This window comes from Balaenoptera physalus, assembly GCF_965194825.1.
Source record: "Balaenoptera physalus genome assembly, chromosome: 13".
NCBI lineage: Eukaryota > Metazoa > Chordata > Mammalia > Artiodactyla > Balaenopteridae > Balaenoptera > Balaenoptera physalus.
The window spans coordinates 96448987-96475986 of NC_138892.1; the positions used below are offsets into that span (position 1 = coordinate 96448987).

The 27000-nt window shown below is 39.2% G+C and overlaps 1 protein-coding gene and 1 pseudogene across 2 annotated transcripts; both read left to right on the top strand.

The window, feature by feature from the left end:
• Positions 1–9384: 9384 nt before the first annotated feature.
• On the top strand, positions 9385–13954 carry LOC309641707 (mitochondrial intermembrane space import and assembly protein 40 pseudogene; annotated as a pseudogene). Its single transcript, XR_014268593.1, has 2 exons — positions 9385–13360; positions 13435–13954. The product of XR_014268593.1 is annotated as a mitochondrial intermembrane space import and assembly protein 40 pseudogene (transcript).
• A 9099-nt stretch (positions 13955–23053) lies between these two features.
• On the top strand, positions 23054–26287 carry MGP (matrix Gla protein). Its single transcript, XM_082422002.1, has 4 exons — positions 23054–23201; positions 24653–24685; positions 25426–25501; positions 25911–26287. The coding sequence occupies exons 1-4, from the start codon at positions 23141–23143 to the stop codon at positions 26050–26052; spliced, it is 312 nt and encodes a 103-aa protein (XP_082278128.1). The 5' UTR covers positions 23054–23140; the 3' UTR covers positions 26053–26287.
• Positions 26288–27000: the final 713 nt, after the last annotated feature.

Sequence of the window (27000 nt, forward strand, 5' to 3'; positions counted from 1 at the left end):
TCAACTCACTATATCCATTTTGATTTCTCCCACAAACTATGAACTGCTCTAAATGAGCACCGATTGTGCAAAGCAGAAGCAAAGGAGCCATCTTTGACACCACACCTTTACCTCTGCATTCATTGTTTCAACATCACCTTCTAAACAACTTTCATATCCCTCTTCCTTTCTTCCTTTTCAACATCGTCTTGGTTTAAGCTCCCATCACTCTAGCACGTGGACTACTACAATGGCCCCCCAAATTATCTCCCTGTGTTAACTCTTACCTCCTTCCAATCTGTTCTCTTCACTGCAGCCAAACTCATTTTTTTAAAACACAATATAATTATATCACTCTTCTTCTTAAACTTTTTCAATGGTTTTCAATTACCTTTAAGGTTCAAAGAAGTTAGATCTTTGGCATTTTCACATGGCCCTGCCTAATTCCCCAACCTGGTCTTATGTCTATTTTTTTTTTCAGTTTTATTGAGGTATGATTGACAAATAAAAATTGTATATATTTAGGTTGTACAATATGATATTTTAAGGTATATAATGTGTGAAGTGATTACTATAGTCAAGTTAATTAACTCACTTATCACCTCACATAGCTGCCTTTTGTGTGGTGTGTGTGTGTGTGTGTATAATGAGAACACTTAAGATCTTGTGCCTTTGAAAACACAAAGCCTAATTCCACCTTACAACTTATATAGCTATTGTTCCTTGAGCCTGTAAGACTCTTTCTCTTCCTGTTCTTACTACCCACTTTATACACTTACCTCTTATTTATACCTCAAATTGCAGATCAAATATTCTTCTTCAAGAAATTTTTTCCTAACCCTCTAAACTAAGTCTGGATCCTCTGTCATGTACTTTCTCAACTCACTGTACTTTTCCTTCATAATATTTATCAAAGTTTATAATCATGAACTTTCATGATTATCTCATTCCACAAAACTGCCTTCTACAAAGGTAGAGATCTCTCCATCTTGCTCATTAACAAAGCACAGCACATTGATGAACATGTTTCAGGGGCAGATGGGGGTGGGTTAATCCAAAGGAACATCCAAATATGAGTAAGTGAACTACAGAGAATGTAGAAGAGGTGCTGACCCGCTAAGCCATGCCTAAAATCTTTCCATTTACTCGTAGCATTTACCACTACCCCATACAAAATTATTTACTTATGTGTATTATGTTATTGTTTATCTCCTCTGCTAGAATTAATCTCCACGGGAGCAGGGTTTTGCCTGCTTTGCTCAGTGCTGTATTCTCAGTGCCTAGACCAGTAGTACCTACACACAATAGCACCTTGATAAATAGATGGTTTGAAAAGTAAATAAAAGTTACTATCACATTAAAACGAAAAAAATAATTTTAATGTGCCATAAAGGACAACGTTTATCCCTGACCCTTTGAAATGTATCACTTGATCTATTCTCAGACTGCAAAGTTGGGTGCACATGTGCTGAAATATTAAGTGCCCTCATGTTCAAGATGGTTGCATTTTTCTGTTCTATTGGTGTTTTTACTAGGATAAAACATACTCCATTGTCCTTTATGGCATTTCTCCTTGGCTTCTATTTTGTCAGACATTAAGATTGATACTCCTACTTTCCTTTGGCTTATATTTGCTTGAAATAATTTTTCCATTCTTTTCTTTTAAGCTTTTCTATATCTTTTGTCTTAAATGTGTCTCTGAGAGAATACATATTATTAGACTTCTTTTTAAAAATCTATTTTAATAGTCTGTATGTTAATTGATGAGTTTGGCCCATTTACATTAACTAGAATTACCACCTTATTAAGACTATTTTCTACAGCACAATGCTTTTTACATAACTAAGACTTTCTCACAGTATTTATAATTATTTGTTTATATGTCATCCTCTCTATAGACTATAATTTTCTTGAGGACAGATATGAATTCCAATTAATACAGCATCTGCACAGAAAGGCAAATATCATATGATATCGCTTATATGTGGAATCTAAAAAAAGGGCACAAATGAACTTATTTACAAAACAGAAGCAGAGTCACGGATGTAGAAAACAAGCTTATGGTTATGAGGGGATAAGTGGGGGAGGGATAAACTGGGAGATTGGGACGACATATACACACTACTATGTATAAAATAGGTAACTAATAAGAACCTGCTGTATAACACAGGAAACTCTACTCAATACTCTTGTAATGGCCTATATGGGAAAAGAATCTAAACAAACAAAAAAAGAGTGGATATATGTATATGTACAACTGATTCACTTTGCTGTACACCTGAAACTAACACAATATTGTAAATCAACTATACTCCAATAAAAATTGTTTTTTAAAAAGTCAACAAGAGAAAATAAAAAAAAAACAGTATCTGGAATAAAGTAAGTAGTAGTTTAAAAGTCTTGTAGAAATCAATTTTCACTGCAAAGTAAAGGACCTGTTACAGGGGAGGATTACTGGACTGAATGTCAATATTATGACATAGTATGAGTGTGTTTCGTGTTTGGTAATTGCAATCATTGTTGCTTTTGTTGTGGTCATCCATTTACAATGCTTGGTGTCAGTCTATTTATCTCTTGTAAAAATAAAATACAGTGTGTGTGTGTGAAAAAAAAAGTCTTGTAGAAAAATTAGCAAATGAATGAATTATAATTATTGTGCTTAGAAACTGCCTTGTCAGTAATATGTTAACTTGTTTTTATAAATTCTATCTATCAAATAATTATTAAGTGCTTACTATTTGCCAAGCAATGCATCATGTGTTATATTAGAATACAGATATTATGTATGTTAGAATACATAATCTTCACTCTTTAGATACTTATAATAAAATATAAATGATATATAATCCAATACAAATTATATGTACAATCACATATAAACATGCACACAGAGAACTGTTTGAAGTCAGGTAAAACCCAAGGCATCCAAGCCATGATATCTTTTTGGACAAGTCAGTTGACAGTTCCAAGCGTCCCCATAAGAACTTTATAAACTATATTCTCTTTAACAAGATAATATTTTAGACTATATTTTGTATTTACATGCATTTATTATGGATTTTTATTATAGACTTGCTCAGTTGTTTGCATACTCTTTATCCTGATCCTCTTTGAAGAGTACTAAGAATTGCTTCCTTTTTTTTTTTTTTTTTTTAAACAACTGTCTATTTATTTAGTTAGTTAGTTAGTTTTGGCTGTGTTGGGTCTTCGTTTCTGTGCGAGGACTTTCTCTAGTTGTGGCAAGCGGGGGCCACTCTTCATCGTGGTGCGCGGGCCTCTCACTATCGCGGCCTCTCTTCTTGCAGAGCACAGGCTCCAGACGCGCAGGCTCAGTAGTTGTGGCTCACGGGCCTAGTTGCTCCGCGGCATGTGGGATCTTCCCAGACCAGGGCTCGAACCCGTGTCCTCTGCATTAGCAGGCAGATTCTCAACCACTGCGCCACCAGGGAAGCCCCAGAATTGCTTCTTTTGTATGCATATATTCTATTTTTTTAAATCAGTTTTTGTGCATGTCACTGGTGGGAATTTTTTCTTTAAAGTATCATTTAAGTCCTAGATTAGATAGTTTAAATAATAAGTTACATGCCAGGGCCTGTATAAATTTATTTAGATATTCACTGAAATGTTCCAGTATCTTTTCCTTTCTTGAGCTTTTTTTTTTTTTTTTTCAGAACATTCAAAACGCCTGAGGGTTCTTTAACTGCCCTCATTTGAATAATTAATTCTAATCTTACACCCTATGGAAATCAACCCTACAAGCCAGGTTTGCCAAATCTCTTCATGGCAGTCCATGTGGTTGCTTTCCTTTAGTGCAAAAGAAAGACACGCTGGCACGAGGAGCAGTGAGTCCGTTTTTTTACTTCTCCTTGAGCATACACAGGAAAAATCTCAGCCAGAGGAACTGTGCCTGGCCCTCGAAGGGGTGAGTTTAGGTACAAAGCACAATATGAAGACCAAATGTAAGGCTGAGAAGTCCAAGTTAAAGTTGCCAACTGACCTCCAATTGTTCCAGGAACATTTTTACTTTTGCACCATTGTCCATTTGATTTACTCCTGGCACCAAAATATTAAGTATTTAAGCCCTGCTCTTCTCAAGAGTCCACGGTATAGAGAACAGCCAATATCTGTATTTGAGTTCTTTCTCGTTCCCAAGAATCTTTGTATTCAAAATGTGTATCCCCACAAATCCTCCAGCTCTGGCTGCTGACCTTGTGAGAAAGTTCATATGTCATCTGAAGATGGAAAGAAAGTACTGAAATTCATTCCAAGAAATACAGCACAACTTCTGGGAAAAGCGAAAATGGCACAAAATTTTCTTCCTTTCAGCTATTCAGCAAATGGTCAGTGAGCGTAAAAAAAATTGCACGTAGAGAGAGAGGAGATAGCCTTAGTCTCTCTTTTTTGTGAATGAACTTTTTGTATATTACTTCTAGATAAGGCATTCACATTTTTCCTTTTCTAACAAAAGTTGTGCTTTGTTTTAAGATAGTTGGCATAGATGAGAGGCTTGTTTTGGTGAACCAGAAAAAAAGCGAAGACAAGAAAGAAATGAAACTGTTTAATAAATATTATTCATTTTTTAACTTAATGAAAAAAGTAGTTAATTTAATTATTTAATTAATGATGGCCTTTTGGCCATCTTCCTATATTCTTGTTTTCTGTCCATTGAAATTCTTTTTTTTTATAAATTGATTGATTGATAAATTTATTTATTTATTTATTTATTTATTTTTGGCTGCGTTGAGTCTTCATTGCTGCACATGGGCTTTCTCTAGTTGCAGCGAGCGGGGGCTACTCTTAGTTGTGGTGTGCGGGCTTCTCATTGCGGTGGCTTCTCTTGTTGCAGAGCACAGGCTCTAAGCATGTGAGCTTCAGTAGTTGTGGTCCATGGGCTCAGTAGTTGTGGCTCATGGGCTCTAGGGCACAGGCTCAGTAGTTGTGGCGCACAGGCTTAGTTGCTCTGCAGCATGCGGCATCTTCCCAGACCAGGCTTAAACCCGTGTCCCCTGCATTGGCAGATGGATTCTCAACCACTGCGCCACCAGGGAAGCCCCACTGAAATTCTTATATCTGTAATCTGCAAACGTTTGGTGCTGTACATGGAGTCAGTTTCTTTCTATGACCTCAACTTGTATATACAGGTTCACTCCAGCAGATCCAAGTGTAAAAATCTACATGGAAAGAAAAACCTGCAAGGGGAAATTTTACATCCCACACACAGTAAGGGAACATTTCTTGTTTTACTCTTCCAGAGGAATTCTTGCTATTCAAGTCATTTTCTTTGAAGAGAAAGGACAGTTTTTCCTGTACTCACACTATAATTTGATTTTACAGTGTTATCATCTGAAAATTTTTCGGGAACATTGCTATTTCACAAAGTGGATAACCAGCTAATTTAATAGTTGGATTACCATATAAGCCAAAGGTAGAAAAAATATGAGTGAAATAGTATTTTTCCCTTCTTTGAGCATACTTATAATTTTTTTGTGTTTCAGATTATAGCAATTTCCTATCTTTGCAAGGAATTAAATTTATACTTCAACAAAACAGCAGAGATATATTTAGTGTGTGTTATGACAGACTGCGGGAGTGGATTGTTAAGGGTAACTTCACTGAGCTCTCACAGTTTTCAAGCACTGCACAAGGTTTGCAGGTAAGACAATGTATATGGGACTAGGGCTACAAAGATGAATAGAATACAGGCCCTGACTTCCCTTTGAGGAGCTTAAAATTCATTGTAGGACTCTGTCATGTAAACAGACAATTTCAGTATTTTGCAGTGAAACCATGTGTGATTTATGAAAGGGTGTCCTAGGGTTACTATGAGGACACACCAGAGGCATTTAACTCAGTATGTGAATTCAGCAAGAGAGTCTTTTCCTTCTTTCAGAAGAAAGAATCCAGTCTTTCCAGAGATGACAGTTTCCTAGATAGTCAGTTGGACCCTGGTGGATAAATGTGCCTGGGGTGGGAAGGGGAAGAGACCTGTGATTGTACCATCAATAGTTGGGGAAAGGGTGTGTGGCACATACGGAGAACAGAAATGCCTGTAACTCAGAGAGGAAGAAGGTGTGCACTACTAAAGAAATAAAACAGAATGCTAAGGGAGTGTTTAAGGAAGGAGAGATAACCTAGTTGGGAAGCTTACTTATGTAATACATAGTGAAGCAGGTGGTATTTGAGATAAGCCTTAAAAGATGTCCAAGGTTGCAATAGACAGAGACAGGAATGCAGAAAAAGAGATTATGCAATTAAATGAGCAAAGGTGTGATGACAAACACTGAAGGACATCTTAGAACAAGTTGTTCAGTTTGGCTAGAGGACTGGTTATATTCAGAGGAAAAGTGAAAGAAAAGAATGGGACAGACAGCTGGAAATATAAGGAAGGGAACTAACATTTAATGAACAACTACTATAGTACAGACACTTACTGGGTAGTTTACAAGGATTATCTCATTAAATCTTTACAACACTTTATGTAACAATTGTCATCCTTCACATGCTACAGTGAGGAAATGACTTATCCAGGGTCACATCGCTAATTAGCAAGAATAATAAGAAAAACTACTTTCATGGAACATTTACCATATGCCAACGCTGTGCCTGCTAGGTGCTCACATGCATTATCTTATTTAATCCTCACTACAACTTTATAAACTACTTTCCATCAGCACCCCCATTTTTTTCAGATAAAGAAAATGAGAATCAGAGAAATGGCAGAGATCACTAAGTGACAGAGCAGAATTCAAATTCAGTCCTGCTGACTCCAAAACGCATGCTCTTTTCCACTATCTACTATGTCACCAGAGAATTGGGGATAAAAGAGGGATAGGATACTGACTCAATTCAAGCACTGGGCAGCTGTTGTATGTTAGAAAGATGAATAAGATCCAGTGGCTAAGGCCATGGAAGCAACCTAAATGCCCATTGACAGACGAATGGATAAAGAAGATGCGGTACATATATACAATGGAATATTACTCAGCCATGAAAAGGAACAAAATTGGGTCATTTGTAGAGACGTGGATGGACCTAGAGACTGTCATACAGAGTGAAGTCAGTCAGAAAGAGAAAAACAAATATCGTATATTAACGCATATATGTGAAATCTAGAAAAATGGTATACATGAACTGGTTTGCAAGGCAGAAATAGAGACACAGATGTAGAGAACAAATGTATGGACACCAAGGGGGGAAAGTTGGGGGGGATGGGATGAATTGGGAGACTGGGATTGACATATATACACTAATATGTATAAAATAGATAACTAATAAGAACATGCTGTATAAAAAATAAATTTAAAAAAATGAAAAGATCCAGCAGCTAACCTCAGAAACCTCGCAGTCTGGTGGGAGAGCAAGACAAACAAGTGTTCACGCCAGACTCTCCTCCTTACTCATCCCGGACCCCACCCCATATCCATTTCTCCTGCCCTTCTGTTGCTCTCTCAAAACAAAACAAAACATTACATCTTGTTCCCTTTAGTTTCTCTTCCCTTCCTTTTGATCCCATTCTTACTTGCACTCATTTATCTCCTACCAAAAGCCAGAGAAAGCACTCCAATGAAAAATCCCTTCATCCTCTCAACAAAATAAAAATCGCTTTTAAAATTTCATAGTGGCAGGAAAGAAATAATGTAGGATTACAAGAAAGACAGGAAACAGGGAGAATGATAAATTGGAAGAATCAGAGTCAGGGATGTTGCCACCAAGATTCAGACAAGCACTGGTTACAGGACTGTTTAAGTGAACAGCAGTGGGCAGGCTAAATCGCATTTCCACAGGTCATCCCAACCCACCTTTCACTGCAGTATTTTCCATCACAATTCTATCAGGGAGGAGTCAGATGTGGAAACGATCTCTCATTTCACAGCCTGTTCACTTCTTACCTTGATCAGCAGACGTGTTCTGCACTATACTCTCCCTACTACTAACCTGGAAATACTTCCTTTCTGTCCTCTTCCAACTTTTTCTGAATTTCATCCTATTTCCAGAGTTTGCAGTGACTAGATGATGAAACAAAGGAGAGGAATTGTAGAGTTTCAGATCTCTGCCGTGAGATTTTTCTCCACTGACCAAACCCCGGCTAAAAAGATTGCTTTTTTTTGTCCCAAGGATTTCAAAACATATCAATGTCCAACTTGAATGAATGAAGTTATTTGACAGCCCTGGGAAATGACAGCAGAGAGGGCCAACTGGGAGGTGGTGATTTGAGTGAAATTTTTGCAAGGCATCTTGCTAGTGGTTTTCAAGCCCAGGGGTGGACACCCAAACACCAGTCAGCCCTGGAAGAACCACTTTCAAAATAGCATTAAGAACACAGTGTTCCTTCAAACCCTGGATTATATAATTATTTCTCTATCTTGTTTATCTATTCCAAGGATGAAATAATCTAGAAGCACACAATTATAGCAGTCTATTTCAACACATGTTTAGAAAGAGAATTAAACGATTTTTTCAAAAGTCACATAGGCATTGCGTGGCAGTGTCAGAACTAAATTGAGCTCTTTCAGCTTCCAGTTTAGTTCCCATTGGACGAGACCTTGCTGATTCAATCACTCCCACTTTTTGTCTACTCTCCTCTGCTTTGGTCATTCTTAACAATCTATTCCTTGACTATTGGGGGGAAACCAAAATAACACTAAACCAATGGAGTTAAACCTATCTTTTTGGAAATAACATTGTGTGTGTGTGTGTGTGTGTGTTTGTGTGTGTGTACTCCATGACATTACATGCCAGTGATTAATGGAGGTGCTCTACATGTGTTGTCCTATTTAATCCATCCAACAGTCCTGTGAGTCAAGTTTTATAATCCCTAACTGTGTCACTGAGAAACGTGAGGCTCAGGAAATTAAGTAACTGGTTGAATGTCACACGATAACATTCCATTGCATATATATACCACATTCTCTTTATCCAGTCATCTTCTGATAGACATTTAGGTCGTTTCCAAAAGTCACATCCCTCAGCTGGAAGAGTTACTTACCTTCCATGGGACCTTTCTTCAGAATCCAGTCTAGCTTATATGATGATTGTCTGAGGAACTATCAAAAGTATGGAGGGAAAACCAAGATGGAATAAAGACAGGGGATTGTCACTCCTTCCAATTTTTTGTTTGTTTGTTTTGTTTGAGAAAACAATAAAAGAAGAGGTGAAAAAGATACCGGCTGGAGTACAGAAGGAGTTTGGTAGATTTGAGTTACTCAATAGTTATTCAGCTATTGAGCAGACTTTCTTCGCTCAATCTATTGCCTAAAGTTAAAATCACTTTAATAATTTAAATTTCCACTTAAATGGAATACATTTGGATCAGACAGAGGTCCATCCAGATATCTACCTCTGACTGAGGGAGGTCAAAGAGGAACATGTCTTCATTTCTCATGTCAACTTTAGAAGTGGCTATTTTTAACTTCTGTTAATAACTAATGATATCATTATTGTGTTTACTTCAATTTTTCTTGAATCATTTGCTGTTGTTTAAAGCTATTGTTCTCTCTTCCCTAAAACTACTCTCTATAACTTAAAGCTGTGCTCTCAAGTTCTTGCGTACTGTGATTTGGTGAACAAAGCTATCATCCTGTCCTTTCCCTTCACATCTTTACAAATGCTTAACATACTCCTGCTCTGCTTCCGTCTTACTCAGAGACACCACTTCATCCTTCTCATATTCTATTTTATCAGTCCTACCTTCAAGCCTCCTGTTTCTGCCCGTCACCAATATCTCCTTCAGTTCCTACAAGTTACGTGGCTCCATTTCTTGCAGTTGTAAATCTCCTGAATGTAGGAAGGAATATTTTTATGTTGGTGAGTTGGAATAGTGAAAGGTGAATACAAGGATGTGGCAGAGTGTGGGAAGGCAGTAGAATAGATCGAAAAGGGCCCCTTGCCTTCCAGGTGAGGCTGTGGTACCATGGGAGAAATTTCCCAGACTTTAACTTCACACCTCTCTCAGAGGAAGCATCCAGAGTCTGATGAGAAAAAGGCCAGCCTTTCCCAACTTCATCTCTCTCCAAGATAGGAGACACAGAACCTATTCTCTATTTTGCTTTGAGTTGAAGGAGCATCTTGTAAATTGAACCCAGATTTCCAGTTTTGCTTGGGGTCTAAGTAACTGTAGAAGTTGGCTTTGTAGACACCGTGGAGCCTGTATTCTTATACCAAACCAGATGACAGTCAGCAAACATGAGTGTTCATAGACTGGGATGAGACTTGGTGATTTCCTGAAGTGAGATGAAAGGTTTTAGGAAGCAACATATTTGAGTTGGAGCTTGTTTGGACAGACAATTTAGTATGCAGAGTGCTGGATAAAGAAATGAGGGACTTTTAGGTTCCAATACCTAATGCATCCCTTTCTCTGATTTTATAAGTCATTTAGCTATCTGGGATTAAGTGGCAATATGCAAATCCTTAATTTGTATTGTCATATTTTAAAGGACATTGAATAAATTATTATGTTAAGTATGTATATCTTTGTATAATTTTATCTTTAGTTCTGAAACTGGGAACTCAAGGATCCCTGTAGACACAATCACACAATTATTTAAGTAAGTATCAGAACATTAGGGAATACTGTGTGATTGTATCAGTGGTTAAAATCATATTCTTCTAAATCACACAGCCCTGTGTTTGAATCCCGTCTTTGCCACTTAACTGCTGTGTGACCTTGGATTAAATATGTAACCTCTTTGAGCCTTAAGTTTCTCCTATATAATATGTGAATAATTATACTCAGTATGTAGGATTATTATGGGAAGTAAAGAACAGTGAATAAAAAGTGATTATCACAGTACTTAGTATGTAGAAAAGACGATGTATGATATATCAATATTACTTTGATAGTTGTATAATTTTATTTGATATCTGCTATCATATTTTTAAAAATGAAGCTTTTAATAGAAAAGAAAAGGATAGAGGAAATCATCTCTACAGGAAGAATAGAAAAATTACAGCCATTCTGAACCAGGAGTTCAGCTAACCTCCAGACTTCTTCGCCTTTCCCCAGAAGTTTGTGCCCAGGCTTCCCTAGATGCTCTCCCAAACTTGAGTTCAACAAAGATTGATTTTCATTTAGTTCAGCTAAGACAAATTAAGAAAAAGACAGGGATTTGATGCATGGGAAGCTATGCGGATTAATAAATCTGAGATGTAGAATCCATGCACGGGGCTTCCCTTAAAAGAACAGAACTAAGAGGTTGGCACTGTCTCATGAAATTGGCTAGATGTTTCTCAATTCGTTGCCTTTTTTTTTTATAAGCAGGCATTCATTTTTAATTATTATTTATTTATTTATTTATGACTATGTTGGGTCTTCGTTTCTGTGCGAGGGCTTTCTCTAGTTGTGGCAAGTGGGGACCACTCCTCATCGCGGTGCGCGGGCCTCTCACGATCGCGGCCTTTCTTGTTGCGGAGCACAGGCTCCAGACTCGCAGGCTCAGTAGTTGTGGCTCACGGGCCTAGTTGCTCCGCGGCATGTGGGATCTTCCCAGACCAGGGCTCGAACCCGTGTCCCCTGCGTTGGCAGGCAGATTCTCAACCACTGCGCCACCAGGGAAGCCCAATTCATTGCCTTTTGATGTCCTAGAAAGTGATTTCTGTTTTTTATCTTCAGAAATGCTGCTTCCTAACTCTTCTTTGCCTTTTTCCCTTTACTGGCAAGAGAAAGGGTTTTAGAGCTGCCAGTAAAAGAATAATATGAACTCATAAAACCAACATTTTGTAAATAAAGCTGAATCTCATGGAGCTGAAAGAAAAAACTCTAATGGGAGCCAAGAAAATTTCTCAAAAAGACAGCATGCCTAGCAGTCTGAAAAAGACTTGAGAAAGGATAATAAAGGGCAGAGAGCAGAAGATGTGGAATTGGTGGGGATACATATTAGCTTCATTATTACTGTACCATTATTTTAGTCACAGAAATACTATAGAAGAAGGATAACTCTTTCGGTGTATGTTCCAGGACGTACCGTTCTGAGAAGCTTGTCCCCACAGTAATTCCTGGCAGCTCTGCCAACATTCCCCCTCCTCCATTCTCTCCCTGAAGTCTGAGCTTCTCATCAGTGTTTTTTGCAATGTTCTGCAAACAAAAGTACTCCTGAGTGCCCATAAAAATGTCGCTCCAAAGCCACCCGCCCCGCAGCGGAGAGGTCACGGCGCGAGGCCGCTGCCACAATCTCCGCGAGGTCGGAGCGCCGGGCTGCACCATGGCCTATAGCCAGCAGGAAGGGAAGGATCGAAGCATATTTGTAACCAAAGACCGTGAAACTCCAAGGAACGCGGGGCTGGTGGCCGACGAGCCCAATGATCCGTCCGAGGAGCACGGACTGATCCTGCCCAACGGAGACAACATCAGCTGGAACAGCCCGTGCCTCGGGGGCATGGCCAGCGGCCCACGTGGGGAACAGTTCAAGGCGGCCTTTTCCTGCTTCCACTGCAGCACAGAGGATGCCAAGGGGTCGGACTGTGTAGACCAGCTCCGCGCCGTGCAGGAGCGCATGCAGAAGTACCCGGACCTCTATCCCCAGGAGAAAGAGGAGAAGCCAGCAGATCGATTAGAGGAAACGGCTGCCTCTGAGGCCACCGTAACCAGAGAAAAGGAGGGGTCCAGCTAATGAGGGCCCGGGGCGCTGGGCTCCGGCCTCCTTCAGAGCGTGTGAACCTCTCCAGGAAAGTGTCTCTCCCTCTGTTCTGTGCACTGTAATGTACACAATAACTTATTGTGCTGATCAGGGGTCTTGGCCCCTTGACATATACACTGAAAAATGGGTTGTATGAACGTGTCTCACATGAAGCTATCAGCGAATGTAGCTGCCGCTTTTGAATTCTCTTCTCAGATTGTCCTGAATTTTGCCGCTTTGAAATAATGTGCTGAATAATCTCAGCAACCAATAATCATTATCTGGGAGTGTCTCTTGTGAGTGAGCTGACTTATTCTGATTCATTGTATCCCTTTTAGTAGATTGCATACCCAGTTGGAAAGTGAAATAGAAACAAAACATCTTCCTTTAAAAATACTGGAGTCAGGCCATTCCTTGTAGAAGAGGCAGGATGATCAGACCTTGAGTATTTGAGGAAGCAGTATGCTTCATTTCTGATATATTTTGGTTTCCAGTTTGCACTGAGCTCCAAGTTTTCTACATTTGGAAAACAGAGCTTTGGACCCTCTGAGTGACTCCTTTGTAAGTGAAGAGAAAGGCTGGTTTTTTCTGTTCTTGTTATTTCGAAAGCCCAGGTTTGGGGTCTGTGTTCACACTGGCTCTGTCTCAGCCTGTTCAGATGCAATGTTCTTGAGAGGTGGGGACCTAATCATTACCAAAGTAGCACCCGAGAGAGGAAACGGTGTCAATTAAAAGGAAAACATGATTTTTACCTGAAAAAAAAAATGTCAGTCCAATGAGAAAACACATCACTTGGTCTTCTCTAGGGCCAGCTGACTGCCTAAACAAATGTCTATAGAAGAAGGGCCACTGATTAAATTTGTGATCTAAGAACACACTTTATTCATGAGAGTAGGATCCATATCTGCATTTTTCTCCACTATATTTCCAGCTTAGTGTTGGCACATAGTAAATGCTCAATAAATTTGTAAGAGAGATTCATGGATGGATGGATGGATGGATGATGGATGACTAAAAACATGAAGCTACTTCTGGCTCTGAAGGTGTGGCCATGCTTGTCTTTTCCTCCTGAGACAGGTGGAATAGGAGATCTTGTATTTCTCTATAGCTTCTGTTGCCTGCATTATGCCATACTGCCCATCTCGCATGAGGAAATTCCTGTACAAACTAAAAAAAAACCTGGTAATCATATCACTGTCTCTCTCATATCTTTGTTGTCACTTCTGGGAGTGTCTTCAAATACTCTCTTCACGAAAGAATACTTTTCTTGGACTTCCCTGGTGGCACAGTGGTTAAGAATCCGCCTGCCAATGCAGGGGACATGGGTTCGAGCCCTGGTCTGGGAAGATTCCACAGGCCGCGGAGCAACTGCACTCTATAGCCCGAGAGCCACAACTACTGAACCTGCATGCCACAACTGCTGAAGCCCGAGCGCCTAGAGCCCGTGCTCCATGACAAAAGAAGCCACCCAATGAGAAGCCCATGAACTGCAATGAAGAGCAGCGTCCTCTCGCCACAACTAGAGAAAGCCCACATGCAACAATGAAGAGCCAACACAGCCAAAAATAAATTAATTAATTAATTAATTTTTAAAAAAGAATACTTTTCTTGAGTAGTAAGGGGGAAATATCTGTATAGCTGTTTTTCATAATTACCTAAAATCCAAATGTAAGTTAAAGCTTCATGTGGTCTAGTCTTTACAAGATATACAAATTTTAAAAATACAAACTAGCAAGCAACATTAATTAAAAAGGATTTCAAATTTTTTTGGCTATTCTCAAACAATCTTTTACTACCTAAAACAATACAATTCATAACTAAAGCCATTCTGACTTGTCTTTTCCCATGTCTTACTCTCAACGTCTCACATCCCACAGCTGCCTGAAAGCTTTTCTGTCCACAGCTCAAATCTCTACCTAAAACTCCCCCATCCAACAAACCAAGTCTACAAAGCTCTTCCCATTTCTCTCTCTCCACTTTTTATCTACCACCATTTTTTCTCTCTCTCTTCTCTCTGATGAGTTGATCTTGGCCTTTTTTAATACAAAGGCCCCATCAAGGGATTCCCTGGTGGTGCAGGGGTTAGGAATCCACCTGCCAATGCAGGGGACATGGGACCATGAGCCCTGGTCCAGGAAGATCCAACATGTCACAGAGCAACTAAGCCCACACACCACAACTACTGAGCCTGAGCTCTACAGCCAACGTGCCACAACTACTGAGCCTGCATGCCACAACTACTGAAGCCCATGTGCCTAAAGCCCATGCCCCGCAACAAGAGAAGACACTGCAATGAGAAGCCCACAAACCACAAGGAAGTGTAGTCCCTCCACAATGCAACTAAAGAAAGCCTGCATGCAGCAATGAAGACCCATTGCAGCCAAAAAAAAAAAAAGGACCCATTGGGTTAGTTCAACTCCTCTTCATAAGAATACATGGCTGGAGAGAGCCTGAGGGAAGTCCAGATCATATACAGTTTGACAGAACATGCCATGTGGCTGACAGGGTCTTGGTGCTCCGGCCGGGTGTCAGGCCTGAGCCTCGTAGGTGGGAGAGCCAAGTTGAGGACATCGGTTCACCAGAGACCTCCTGGACCCTTGTAATATCAAACAGCAAAAGCTCCCCCAGAGATCTCAATCTCAATGCTAAGACCCAGCTCCACTCAATGACCAGCAAGTTCCAGTGCAGGACACCCCATGCCAAGCAACTAGCAAGACAGGAACACAACCCCAGCCATTAGCAGAGAGGCTGCCTAAAATCATAATAAGTTCACAGACACCCAAAACACACCACTGGATGCGGTCCTGCCCACCAGAAAGACAAGATCCAGCCTCATCCACCAGAACACAAGCACCAGTCTCCTCCACCAGGAAGACTACACAACCCACTGAACCAACCTTACCCACTGGGGGCAGACACCAAAAACAACAGGAAGTACAAACCTGCAGCCTGCGAAAAGGAGACCACAAATGCAGTAAGTTAAGCAAAATGAGAAGACCGAGAAATACACAGCAGGTGAAGGAGGAAAGTAAAAACCCACCAGACCAAACAAATGAAGAGGAAATAGGCAGTGTACCTGAAAAAGTATTCAGAGAAGTGATAGTAAAGATGATCCAAAATCTTAGAAATAGAATGGAGAAAATACAAGAAATGTTTAACAAGGACCTAGAAGAACTAAAGAGCAAACAAACAATGATGAAAAACACAATAAATGAAATTAAAAATTCTCTAGAAGGAATCAAAAGCAGAATAACTGAAGCAGAAGAACGGATAAGTGAGCTGGAAGATAAAATAGTGGATATAACTACCACAGAGCAGAATAAAGAAAAAAGAATGAAAATAATTGAGGACAGTCTCAGAGACCTCTGGGACAACATTAAACACACTAACATTTGAATTATAGGGGTCCCAGAAGAAGAAGAGAAAAAGAAAGGGACTGAGAAAATACTTGAGGAGATTACACTTGAAAACTTCACTAATATGGGAAAGGAAATAGTCAATCAACTCCAGGAAACACAGAGAGTCCAATACAGGATAAATCCAAGGAGAAACATGCCAAGACACATATTAATCAAACTATCAAAAATTAAATACAAAGAAAAAATATTAAAAGCAGCAAGGGAAAAGCAACAAATAATATACATGGGAATCCCCATAAGCTTAACAGCTGATTTTTCAACAGAAATTCTGCAAGCAAGAAGGGTGTGGCAGGATATATTTAAAGTGATGAAAGGGAAAAACCTACAACCAAGGGTACTCTACCCAGCAAGGATCTCATTCAGATTCAACAGAGAAATTAAAACCTTTACAGACAAGCAAAAACTAAGAGAATTCAGCACCACCAAACCAGCTTTACAACAAATGTTAAAGGAACTTCTCTAGGCAGGAAACACAGGAGAAGGAAAAGACCTACAATAGCAAACTCAAAACAATTAAGAAAATAGTAATAGGAACATACATATCAATAATTACATTAAATGTAAATAGATTAAATGCTCCAACCAGAAGACATAGACTGGCTGAATGGATACAAAAACAAGACCCGTATATATACTGTCTACAAGAGACCCACTTCAGACCTAGGGACACATACAGACTGAAAGTGAGGGGATAGAAAAAGATATTCCATGCAAATGGAAATCAAAAGAAAGCTGGATTAGCAATTCTCATATCAGACAAAACAGACTTTAAAATAAAGACTATTACAAGAGACAAAGAAGGACACTACATAATGATCAAGGGATCAATCGAAGAAGAGGATATAACAATTGTAAATATTTATGCATCCAACATGAGGCACCTCAATACATAAGGCAAATGCTAAGAGCCATAAAAGGGGAAATCGACAGTAACACAAACATAATAGGGGACTTTAACACCCCACTTTCACCAATGAACAGATCATCCAAAATGAAAATAAATAAGGAAACACAAGCTTTAAATGATACATTAAACAAGATAGACTTTTACTGATATTTATAGGACATTCTATCCAAAAACAGCAGATTACAGTTTCTTCTCAAGTGCTCGTGGAATATTCTCCAGGATAGATCATATCTTGGGTCACAAATCAAGCCTTGGTAAATTTAAGAAAATTGAAATGATATCAAATATCTTTTCCAACCACAATGCTATGAGACTAGATATCAATGACAAGAAAAAATCTGTAAAAAATACAAACATATGGAGGCTAAACAATACACTACTAAATAACCAATAGATTACTGAAGAAATCAAAGAGGAAATCAAAAAATACCTAGAAACAAATCACAATGAAAACACGACGACCCAAAACCTATGGGATGCAGCAAAAGCAGTTCTAAGAGGGAAGTTTATAGCAATACAATCCTACCTCAAAAAACAAGAAACATCTCAAATAAATAACCTAACCATACATCTAAAGCAATTAGAGAAAGAAGAACAACAACAACAAAAAAAACAAAGTTAGCAGAAGGAAAGAAATCATAAAGATCAGATCAGAAATAAATGAAAAAGAAATGAAGGAAACGATAGCAAAGATCAATAAAACTAAAAGCTGCTTCTTTGAGAAGATAAACAAGATTGATAAACCATTAGCCAGACTCATCAAGAAAAAAAGGGAGAAAACTCAAATCAATAGAATTAGAAATGAAAAAGAAGAAGTAACAACTGACACTGCAGAAATACAAAGGATCATAAGAGATTACTACAAGCAACTATATGCCAATAAAATGGACAACCTGGAAGAAATGGATAAATTCTTAGAAAAGCACAACCTTCCGAGACTGAACCAGGAAGAAATAGAAAATATAAACAGACCAATCACAAGCACTGAAATTGAAACAGTGATTAAAAATCTCTCAACAAACAAAAGCCCAGGACCAGGTGGATTCACAGGCAAATTCTATCAAACATTTAGAGAAGAGCTAACACCTATCCTTATCAAACTCTTCCAAAATATAGCAGGGGAGGAACACGCCCAAACTCATTCTACGAGGCCACCATCACCCTGATACCAAAACCAGACAAAGATGTCACACAAAAAAGAAAAACACAGGACAATATCACTGATGAACATAGATGCAAAAATCCTCCACATAATACTAGCAAACAGAATCCAACAGCACATTAAACAGATCATACACCATGATCAAGTGGGGTTTATCCCAGGAATGCAAGGATTCTTCAATATACACAAATCAGTCAATGTGATAAACCATATTAAAAAATTGAAGGATAAAAACCATATGGTCATCTCAATAGACGCAGAAAAACTTTCAACAAAATTCAACACCCATTTATGATAAAAACCCTCCAGAAAGTGGGCATAGAGGGAACTTATCTCAAGATAATAAAGGCCATGTATGACAAACCAGCAGCCAACATCATTCTCAATGGTGAAAAACTGAAACCATTTCCACTAAGATCAGGAACAAGACAAGGTTGCCCACTCTCACCACTATTATTCAACATAGTTTTGGAAGTTTTAGCCACAGCAATCAGAGAAGAAAAAGAAATAAAAGGAATCCAAATCGGAAAAGAAGTAAAACTGTCACTGTCTGCAGATGACATGATACTATACATAGAGAATCCTAAAGATGCTACCAGAAAACTACTAGAGCTAATCAATGAATTTCGTAAAGTAGCAGGATACAAAATTAATGCACAGAAATCTCTTGCATTCCTATACACTAATGATGAAAAATCTGAAAGAAATTAAGGAAGCACTCCCATTTACCATTGCAACAAAAAGAATAAAATACCTAGGAATAAACCTACCTAAGGAGACAAAAGACCTGTATGCAGAAAACTGTAAGACACTGGTGAAAGAAATTAAAGGTGATACAAACAGATGGAGAGGTATACCATGTTCTTGGACTGGAAGAATCAACATTGTGAAAATGACTGTACTACCCAAAGCAATCTACAGACTCAGCGCAATCCCTATCAAATTACCAATGGCATTTTTCATGGAACTAGAACAAAAAAAATTTCACAATTTGTATGGAAACACAAAAGACCCCGAATAGCCAAAGCAATCTTGAGAAAGAAAAACGGAGCTGGAGGAATCAGGCTCCCTGACTTCAGACTATACTACAGAGCTACAGTAATCAAGACAGTATGGTACTGGCACAAAAACAGAAATATAGATCAATGGAACAAGATAGAAAGCCCAAAGATAAACCCAAGCACATGTGGTCACCTTATCTTTGATAAAGGAGGCAAGAATATACAATGGAGAAAAGACAGCCTTTTCAATAAGTGGTACTGGGAAAACTGGACAGCTACATGTAAAAGAATGAAATTAGAACACTCCCTAACACCATACACAAAAATAAACTCAAAATGGATTAAAGACCTAAATGTAAGGCCAGACACTTAGAGCAAAACATAGGCAGAATAGTCTATGACATAAATCACAGCAGATCCTTTTTGACCCACCTCCTAGAGAAATGGAAATAAAAACAAAAATAAGCAAATGGGACCTAATGAAACTTAAAAGCTTTTGCACAGCAAAGGAAACCATCAACAAGACGAAAAGACAACCCTCAGAATGGGAGAAAATATTTGCAAATGAAGCAACTGACAGAGGATTAATCGCCAAAATATACAAGCAGCTCTTGCAGCTCAATATCAAAAAAACAAACAACCCAATCCAAAAATGGGCAGAAGACCTAAAGAGACATTTCTCCAAAGAAGATATACAGATTGCCAACAAACACATTGCCAACATCACATGATTAGTGATGCTCAACATCACTAATCATTAGAGAAATTTAAATCAAAACTACAATGAGGTATCACCTCACACCAGTCAGACTGGCCATCATCAAAAGCTCTACAAACAATAAATGCTGGAGAGGGTGTCAAGAAAAGGGAACCCTCTTGTTGGTGGGAATGTAAATTGATACAGCCACTATGGAGAACAGTATGGAGGTTCCTTAAAAATCTAAAAATAGAACTGCCATACAACCCAGCAATCCTACTACTGGGCATATACCCCGAGAAAACCATAATTCAAAAAGAGTCATGTACCACGATGTTCATTGCAGCACTATTTACAATAGCCGGGACATGGAAGCAACCTAAGTGTCCATTGACAGATGAATGGATAAAGAAGATGTGGAACATAGATACAGTGGAATATTACTCAGCCATAAGAAGAACCGAAACTGAGTTATTTGTAGTGAGGTGGATGGACCTAGAAACTGTCATACAGAGTGAACTAATCAGAAAGAGAAAAACAAATACCATATGATAACAGATATACATGGAATCTAAAAAAAAAAAAAGTTTATGAAGAACCTAGGGGCAGGACAGGAATAAAGACGCAGACATAGAGAATGGACTTGAGGATACGGGGAGGGGGAAAGGTAAGCTGGGACAAAGTGAGAGAGTGGCATTGACATATATACTCTACCAAATATAAAATAGATAGCTAGTGGGAAGCAGCCGCATAGCAGGGAGATCAGCTCGGTGCTTTGTGTCCAAATAGAGGGGTGGGATAGGGAGGGTGGGAGGGAGACACAAGAGGGAGGAGATATGGGGATATATGTATACGTATAGCTGATTCACTTTGTTATACAGCAGAAACTAACACACAATTGTAAAGCAATTACACTCCAATAAAGATGTTAAAAAAAAAAAAAAGAATACATGGCTGGAGTTGACACATACAAAATTGTCTTTGAGACTCGGAGTGATACGGGAGGAGAGAAAAGGAAGAGTCCTGAATTCTCACAGATGTTAATCATTTTTACAAATCATATATAAATGGGATTGAGCATAGGAGAACCCAGGCATAGATGGAAACATTGGAAAGGAAAGATAAGAGACTCGTGAGACATAGTTTCCAAAAGAAAGTGTTAGCCTTACAAAAAGCAAGAGGATAAAGAGAGAGGCGTAAACGTTTAGGAAAACCAGTGGAAGCAATATTTAAGATAACTTGTGAAAAAGGTGAAGCTTAAATTGGAAAGAGAAATGTAAGATTTTCAAGTTTGGACTTAGCGAATGTAAAAATAAACAATTGTGAGGTCAGAAGGCTGACAGAGCACAGACACCATCTGCATTTGGGAGTAGAGGGGACTGCTAGAACCGACTGGAGAAAGACGGAGCTAGTGTACATTACAAAGCATGTGTTTGTAGCTGGAGAAGAGAGAATCCTCTTTAATTCTGGAGATGGGATGGGGGTGAGAGGTGAGTAGCCTACTCTTTTTAGGGTGAAACATTGTAATTAAACTTGTTTCAAATCATAATGATTGGGGGTTAGTGATTAAGTTGAGTACGTATAAAATGCTATACGAACAAGCCATGGCTAGCTTGTTCCCCCAAAACCATGCCATGTAGTAAACTGGCTTTTGCAAATATAATGATCTGGATGATTTATCTTGGAAAAAGGGCACAGAAGCCAACACTGAGAGCAAATTTGTGATTTAAAGAGGAAAACAACCCCCAGTCTTGTGAGTATAAATTGTGATAGTTGAATTTATCAAAGGTGATCATACATTGTCTTCTTTCTGAGGTCTTTTTTAAGATTTTATCCCAAAGAGTATATCTCAATATGAAAAAATCTGGGGGGAAAACCTGAATTTTATTGGTCTCTTAGAACTCAGTAATCCTTCAGACTACAACTGAGTTTTTCCTTTAACAGGAAATCCTTTATTATTTATAAAAGCTCTTCACAGGTTGGGGTTTGGGAGGGTGAGTCCATCTCAATAAGACAAAAAGAATGAGGCATGAGGCCCCACCTAGTTGTTCATCACCGCTCTTAGCAATAAATCTTTTTTTATTGAAAAGTACACCCACCCACCCTCATCCCAGCCCTTTTGCTGATCCAGCCCAAGTTAGAGGTCCTGCAACTTTACCTCTTCTACAATCTGCTGCTCTGTGATGCAAGTCTATTTGTCTGCCAGGAAGACTCTTTGGTACCCAGGCGACAGAGACACATCTGATAGAAAAGGTTTTCTGATTGTCCAAGAGGCTAAAAAATAAAAGACCTCTGTCTACAAGACAACCAGAGACACCAAATTGCAATCTTCCTCCTAAAAGAAAAGAAACAGTGCCACTGGTTCTGATGGTAGAGTGGAGGTGTGTGTTTGTGAAAATCTGTGTTGGAGGATACAGGACAGCTAAAGAGCAAAGCGAATAGTAAGTAGTTCTTACTTACCTCCTTAGGGACTGTCTTGGTTGTCTCTAGGTCACCCGCATCACCTAGCAGGGTACCTTGCATCTCATCGGCCACTCACTAAAAGCATATTGAATTAGTTCATTATCAAGACAGTGCCTTCAGAAAATGCAAGATGGGTACCTTCATATCCTTGCTGCACTTTAGATGAGTGATATCCAGCCTGAGAGAGCATCAGGGCACAGGTGTGAGCTCAACTCACAAAACTGGATGGGCAAGTTGCTACGGAGCCAATTGAGGAAACAGAACTCAGGGGGTTCCTGGCCATCTCTGCCCTGAGCACCTGGAAAAATGCATCAGGCTATATCATCAGGTGAACACCCAATTGGTTAGGATTAATAGTTCAGCCCTACTGGAAAAATAATTCTAAATTAGTGCCAGTATAGAAAGTGAAGTCCTTTCTCCCCCAGAACCTCTCATCCATCCATCAGGGGAGCAAACAGAACACTATGGCTCTGTTTATGGACCAAACCTGAAAGACCCAAAGTCAGAGCCAAGAGGGCAGACCCGAGAAGGAATTAGAAAGGCAAACATGTGTTTGTGGCAACTCCCTTCTCCGTGGACCTGTGCCAGCTCTGACCCAGACATAGGGTGGCCACAACTTGTGTACCAGGGCAGCAGCTGCTGTAGCACAGTCGGGTCCAGAAGTGAGGGAAAACTGTTCACCCGGAGTAGATAATATCCGTAAAGAATGAATATTTGGGAAAAGTCCCAGTGCTAGTTGAGTGCCAACAAGTCCCCACCTTCTCCGGCCCCCTCCCGCTGGCTCCTCCCCTTTCAGCTGCTCTGATTCTTATAAAAACTCCACAGCCTTTCACCAGCAGCCTGTAGGAGCCTCTCTCTCCACCACTGCTGCACAAGACAGTGAAAGCGACCCGGAGACACCATGAAGAGCCTTCTCCTTCTCTCCATCCTGGCTGCCTTGGCTGTGGCAGCTCTGTGTTATGGTGAGAACTTTCTCCTGCCATTTTTTTGCTTTTTTCTTTTCTGCCTCTGACTTCAGTTTACATGGATTTTTCCTCTCCCTCCTCCTCTTCTTCCCCCTTTCTCTATTATAATCTTAGAGGACCATGAATTTAACATTTCCCAAGCCCTCTGAACACTGATCTGTTCCATCAAGTCTTTTTTATATCCTCAATATCCAGACTATTGTAAGTAACTTAGCAGGCAAGTTCTTTCTATGGTAAGTCACTCTATACTTGGAAATTCTGCTGTTTCAGAAAGAAGGTATCAACTTCCCAGCCCCTAAGCTCTCATTTTTTAAGGATGTTTGTTTAGACTTTGATAACAGTTGGTTAAGGGTATTGGTTGAATCACTCCCCTTTAAGAGATTCAGTTTTCACATGAAGTTTTATGTATAGCTCTCTCTAAGAGCAAGACAGTCTCCCAAACTTCCGATATTTCTTCAGTGAATGAATTGCAAAATAAAGTTTTACACTTAAAGAACCTCAAAGAAAAATCGATTTCTTAGTTTCTATTGTTAAAAGACAAATCTTGCTTGGTTTCTATGTGTTGTTAAATATATCTGTGTCTGTTCAAAGCTAATGAAAGGAAATCCGAAGCAAAATTATTTTTAGATCATTCAGTCTTATGCTTCAATTATCTGGATATTCCAGGTATTCTTGAGCTAAATTATATTAATAACCAGCTGTATTTTGCTTCTTACTCTTGAAATTATTCACCAGTTTTCTGTGTCAGAAGATTTGGTTTCTTCACCTTCTTTTTAACTTTTCAAGCATATTCACTTGCTTACAAACATGAGCTTCTTATTGCCAGATTTACCTGCTGTGCCCAGGAGGGTGGTAGAAAGAAGAGAACTGTTGCTTTGGCATCGTCTAAGGTTCCTTCTCTGAACTGGCATTGTGCCCAGTGTGAGATGTCAGCTGAAGCCAGTGGTTTCTGTGGCTGTCAATTTCACACAGGTTCTTAAGAGGCTTTCAGAACCTCCTAGAAACTTGTCTTGGGAAAGCCAAGCGGAGCCATCTGCCCAGCCTGCCTGGAGAAACTTTCCTGTTTTCTAGGCCCTTTTTCCCTTCCTTGGCCCTGCTCTCAGACAGGTCCCAAATTAATCAAGGAAGGCTCTCTGGAGCCTTGTGGGCAGTGCTTAAATTGTCTTATTTCTCAAGACTAAAGACTTCATAGCCCTTGGGAAATTTTAGGCAATACCACGGCCACCAGCTCCTTCAACACCGGAAAAACTGAAGAGTAGAGTAATCCCAACAAGGACAGACCTAGAGAAACAACTTATAAATCCTAAATGCCTGAAATTTGTAATAACCACACTGCTAAATATATTTCTCCCATCTTTTTGGCTCTTCCCTCCCCTTCCTTCCCTATATTTAGACTGTTGCGGTGCGTGAAAGGTAACAATAAAATGGGTCTTTTTTTTAAATTCCAGAATCTTATGAAAGCATGGAATCCTATGAAATCAGTAAGTGAATATTTGACTTCCTTATTGAAATCTCATGTATTGAAGAATCTCTCCCAATTCTTAAATAGACAAAAAGGTAATATATTTAACAGGGAGGGAAAAGAGGGTCTCTTTTGGAAAACTAAAGTAAATTTAAAAATTCAACTATAAAAAAATCACCAGATGAGCAATTTTTTAAGTTTGAAATAGTGTAAGATGGCAAGTATACTTTCAACATACTTAGAAGCCATAAAATCTCATTTGGGAATTTTAAGTCAGTACCACATCAACCACACAGATGGAAAACAAGGAGTAATAACAAATGACAAAGTACAGAATTGGAGGCCGAGTCCGCTGGGAGACCACAGGCATCAGCAGTTGGATGTTATCAAATATCAACTTATAAAGACTGAGTATAGGAATAAGTAGCATATCACTCTCATCTTTAATTTGTTCATTATTTTTATGATGTTTAAACTGTTCATTTACTGGAAATCTAAAATTATGCTTAACAAGGCCTCAGGACAGAGAGAATTTCTCCTCACAGGAATAAAAAACACACTGAGTAGGAATACCAAAATCGGGTATTTGATCAGGCAGTTTATGAAATCTGCTTTATCTACCCATTTAATTTTCGCAGATCTCTAGTTACAAGAAATGCATGAATGAATGAGCTTTCAAATATGTTTGTGTCAGAGAATATTCATGGAAATATTTTCAACGATTGTTTCCCTAAAACTGCACTTATTTTCTGTTTTAAGATCCCTTCATTAACAGGAGAAATGCTAATATCTTTATATCCCCGCAACAGAGATGGAGGGTGAAAGCCCAGGAGAGGTAGGTGACACAGCTTGATGGGGGAGGTCATCTTTCCCAGATGTGAATGGAGTGAGAAATGGGTTTTTCTCCATCATATATATTATTTCTAATTATATTCCCAAATCAAAGAATTTAAAAACAATGTACAGAAAACAACTGAATTTCTAGAAGACTATTTTGTGAAAGGCCCAGAAAGGAGAGGGAGGGAGGAGGAAAAGGAGGACAGAAAGAAAATTTCTATTTTCATTAAAAATGAAAATCCCTGTTCCACCTTTCCTCCCTGTTCTACAAGTATCTCTTCATATTGGGTGATGAATGAGATCTCTCTACGATATTTTCTTATTCTTTTTTTTTTTCTTTTCCTTTTTCTCATTCCTCCACTTTCTTTATGCCTCTCAATTCAGGCCTCTTTTTTTTCACTTTCTAGAATCCGAGAACACAGCAAACCTGCATATGAGATCAACAGGGAAGCTTGTGATGACTTCAAACTTTGCGAACGTTATGCCATGCTTTATGGATACAATGCTGCTTACAATCATTATTTCCGGCAGCGCCCAGGGGCCAAATGAGATTGGAAAAAGTTTCTTTACAGAGCCTGGTGCCTGGTTTTGTATTCCCTTGCAGTAGCATCACTGAACTATATAGACACATACGAATTGCTTAATTGTTCCTTAAATGTTCTTGTCTGGCTGCACTCCTCTTTCCTGCCCCCAGTTGAAAAGTAATGAAAGTGCAGTGGAGTGAAGGTCAAAGGGAAGTTAAGATGTGTGATTATTCCATAATAAACTTCTGGTTGGATACTTACATTTTGTGAGTCTGATTTCTTCTGGGAAAATGCTGAAATAGTTCAATCAAGGCCCACCTAGCCCAGAACAGTAGATTCTGCTAATCGTGTTCTAATGTTGATTAGAAGCATAAGTGCATAGGAAGAACAAATCTTAGAAGGCACTCACTCACCCATAACTTGTCTAGACTCTCTCTACCTTGGGATCAGTGAATCACTGCTTTCTATTATATGTTTTCCAGGATTTTCAAACATCATAGTTGATCAGTCATATGATTTTCCTGCTCCCAAACTTTTTTCCTTGGCCGCCGTGCAGCATGTGGGATCTTAGCTCCTCCACCAGGGATTGAACCCGCGCCCCTTGCATTGGAAGTGCAGAGTCTTAACCACTGGACCGCCAGGGAAGTCCCCTGCTCCCAAACTTTACATGACTCCTAAATTCCTTCCATGTGGATTCCAGACTCTGTACCTTGGCTCATCACCCTCACCTGAATGTTATCATATCCTAAGATGCTACAGTCTTGACTCTTACTTGAGCCAAGAAAATATGTGTGCTTTCAAAATGACCAGACATTTTTACAAGATTCGATCATGGAATTTTGGAGCCATACAAAATGCTAGAGCTCCCTTAAACCTGGTTTGCCAATGAGGAGGCTCCAGAGTCTCCTGCTTGGTAGTTAGGGACAGAGCCCAGGATTTCTCAATCCCAATTCAGACCTTGTTCGCCTCTGTC

Excerpts from the sequence above, each read along its gene's own strand:
- MGP (XM_082422002.1), top strand. The coding sequence starts at position 23,141 with ATGAAGAGCCTTCTCCTTCTCTCCATCCTGGCTGCCTTGGCTGTGGCA. Across the intron at positions 24,686-25,425 it reads CATGGAATCCTATGAAATCA|ATCCCTTCATTAACAGGAGA; the intron begins GTAAGTGAATAT and ends TTCTGTTTTAAG. Across the intron at positions 25,502-25,910 it reads AGGGTGAAAGCCCAGGAGAG|AATCCGAGAACACAGCAAAC; the intron begins GTAGGTGACACA and ends TTCACTTTCTAG.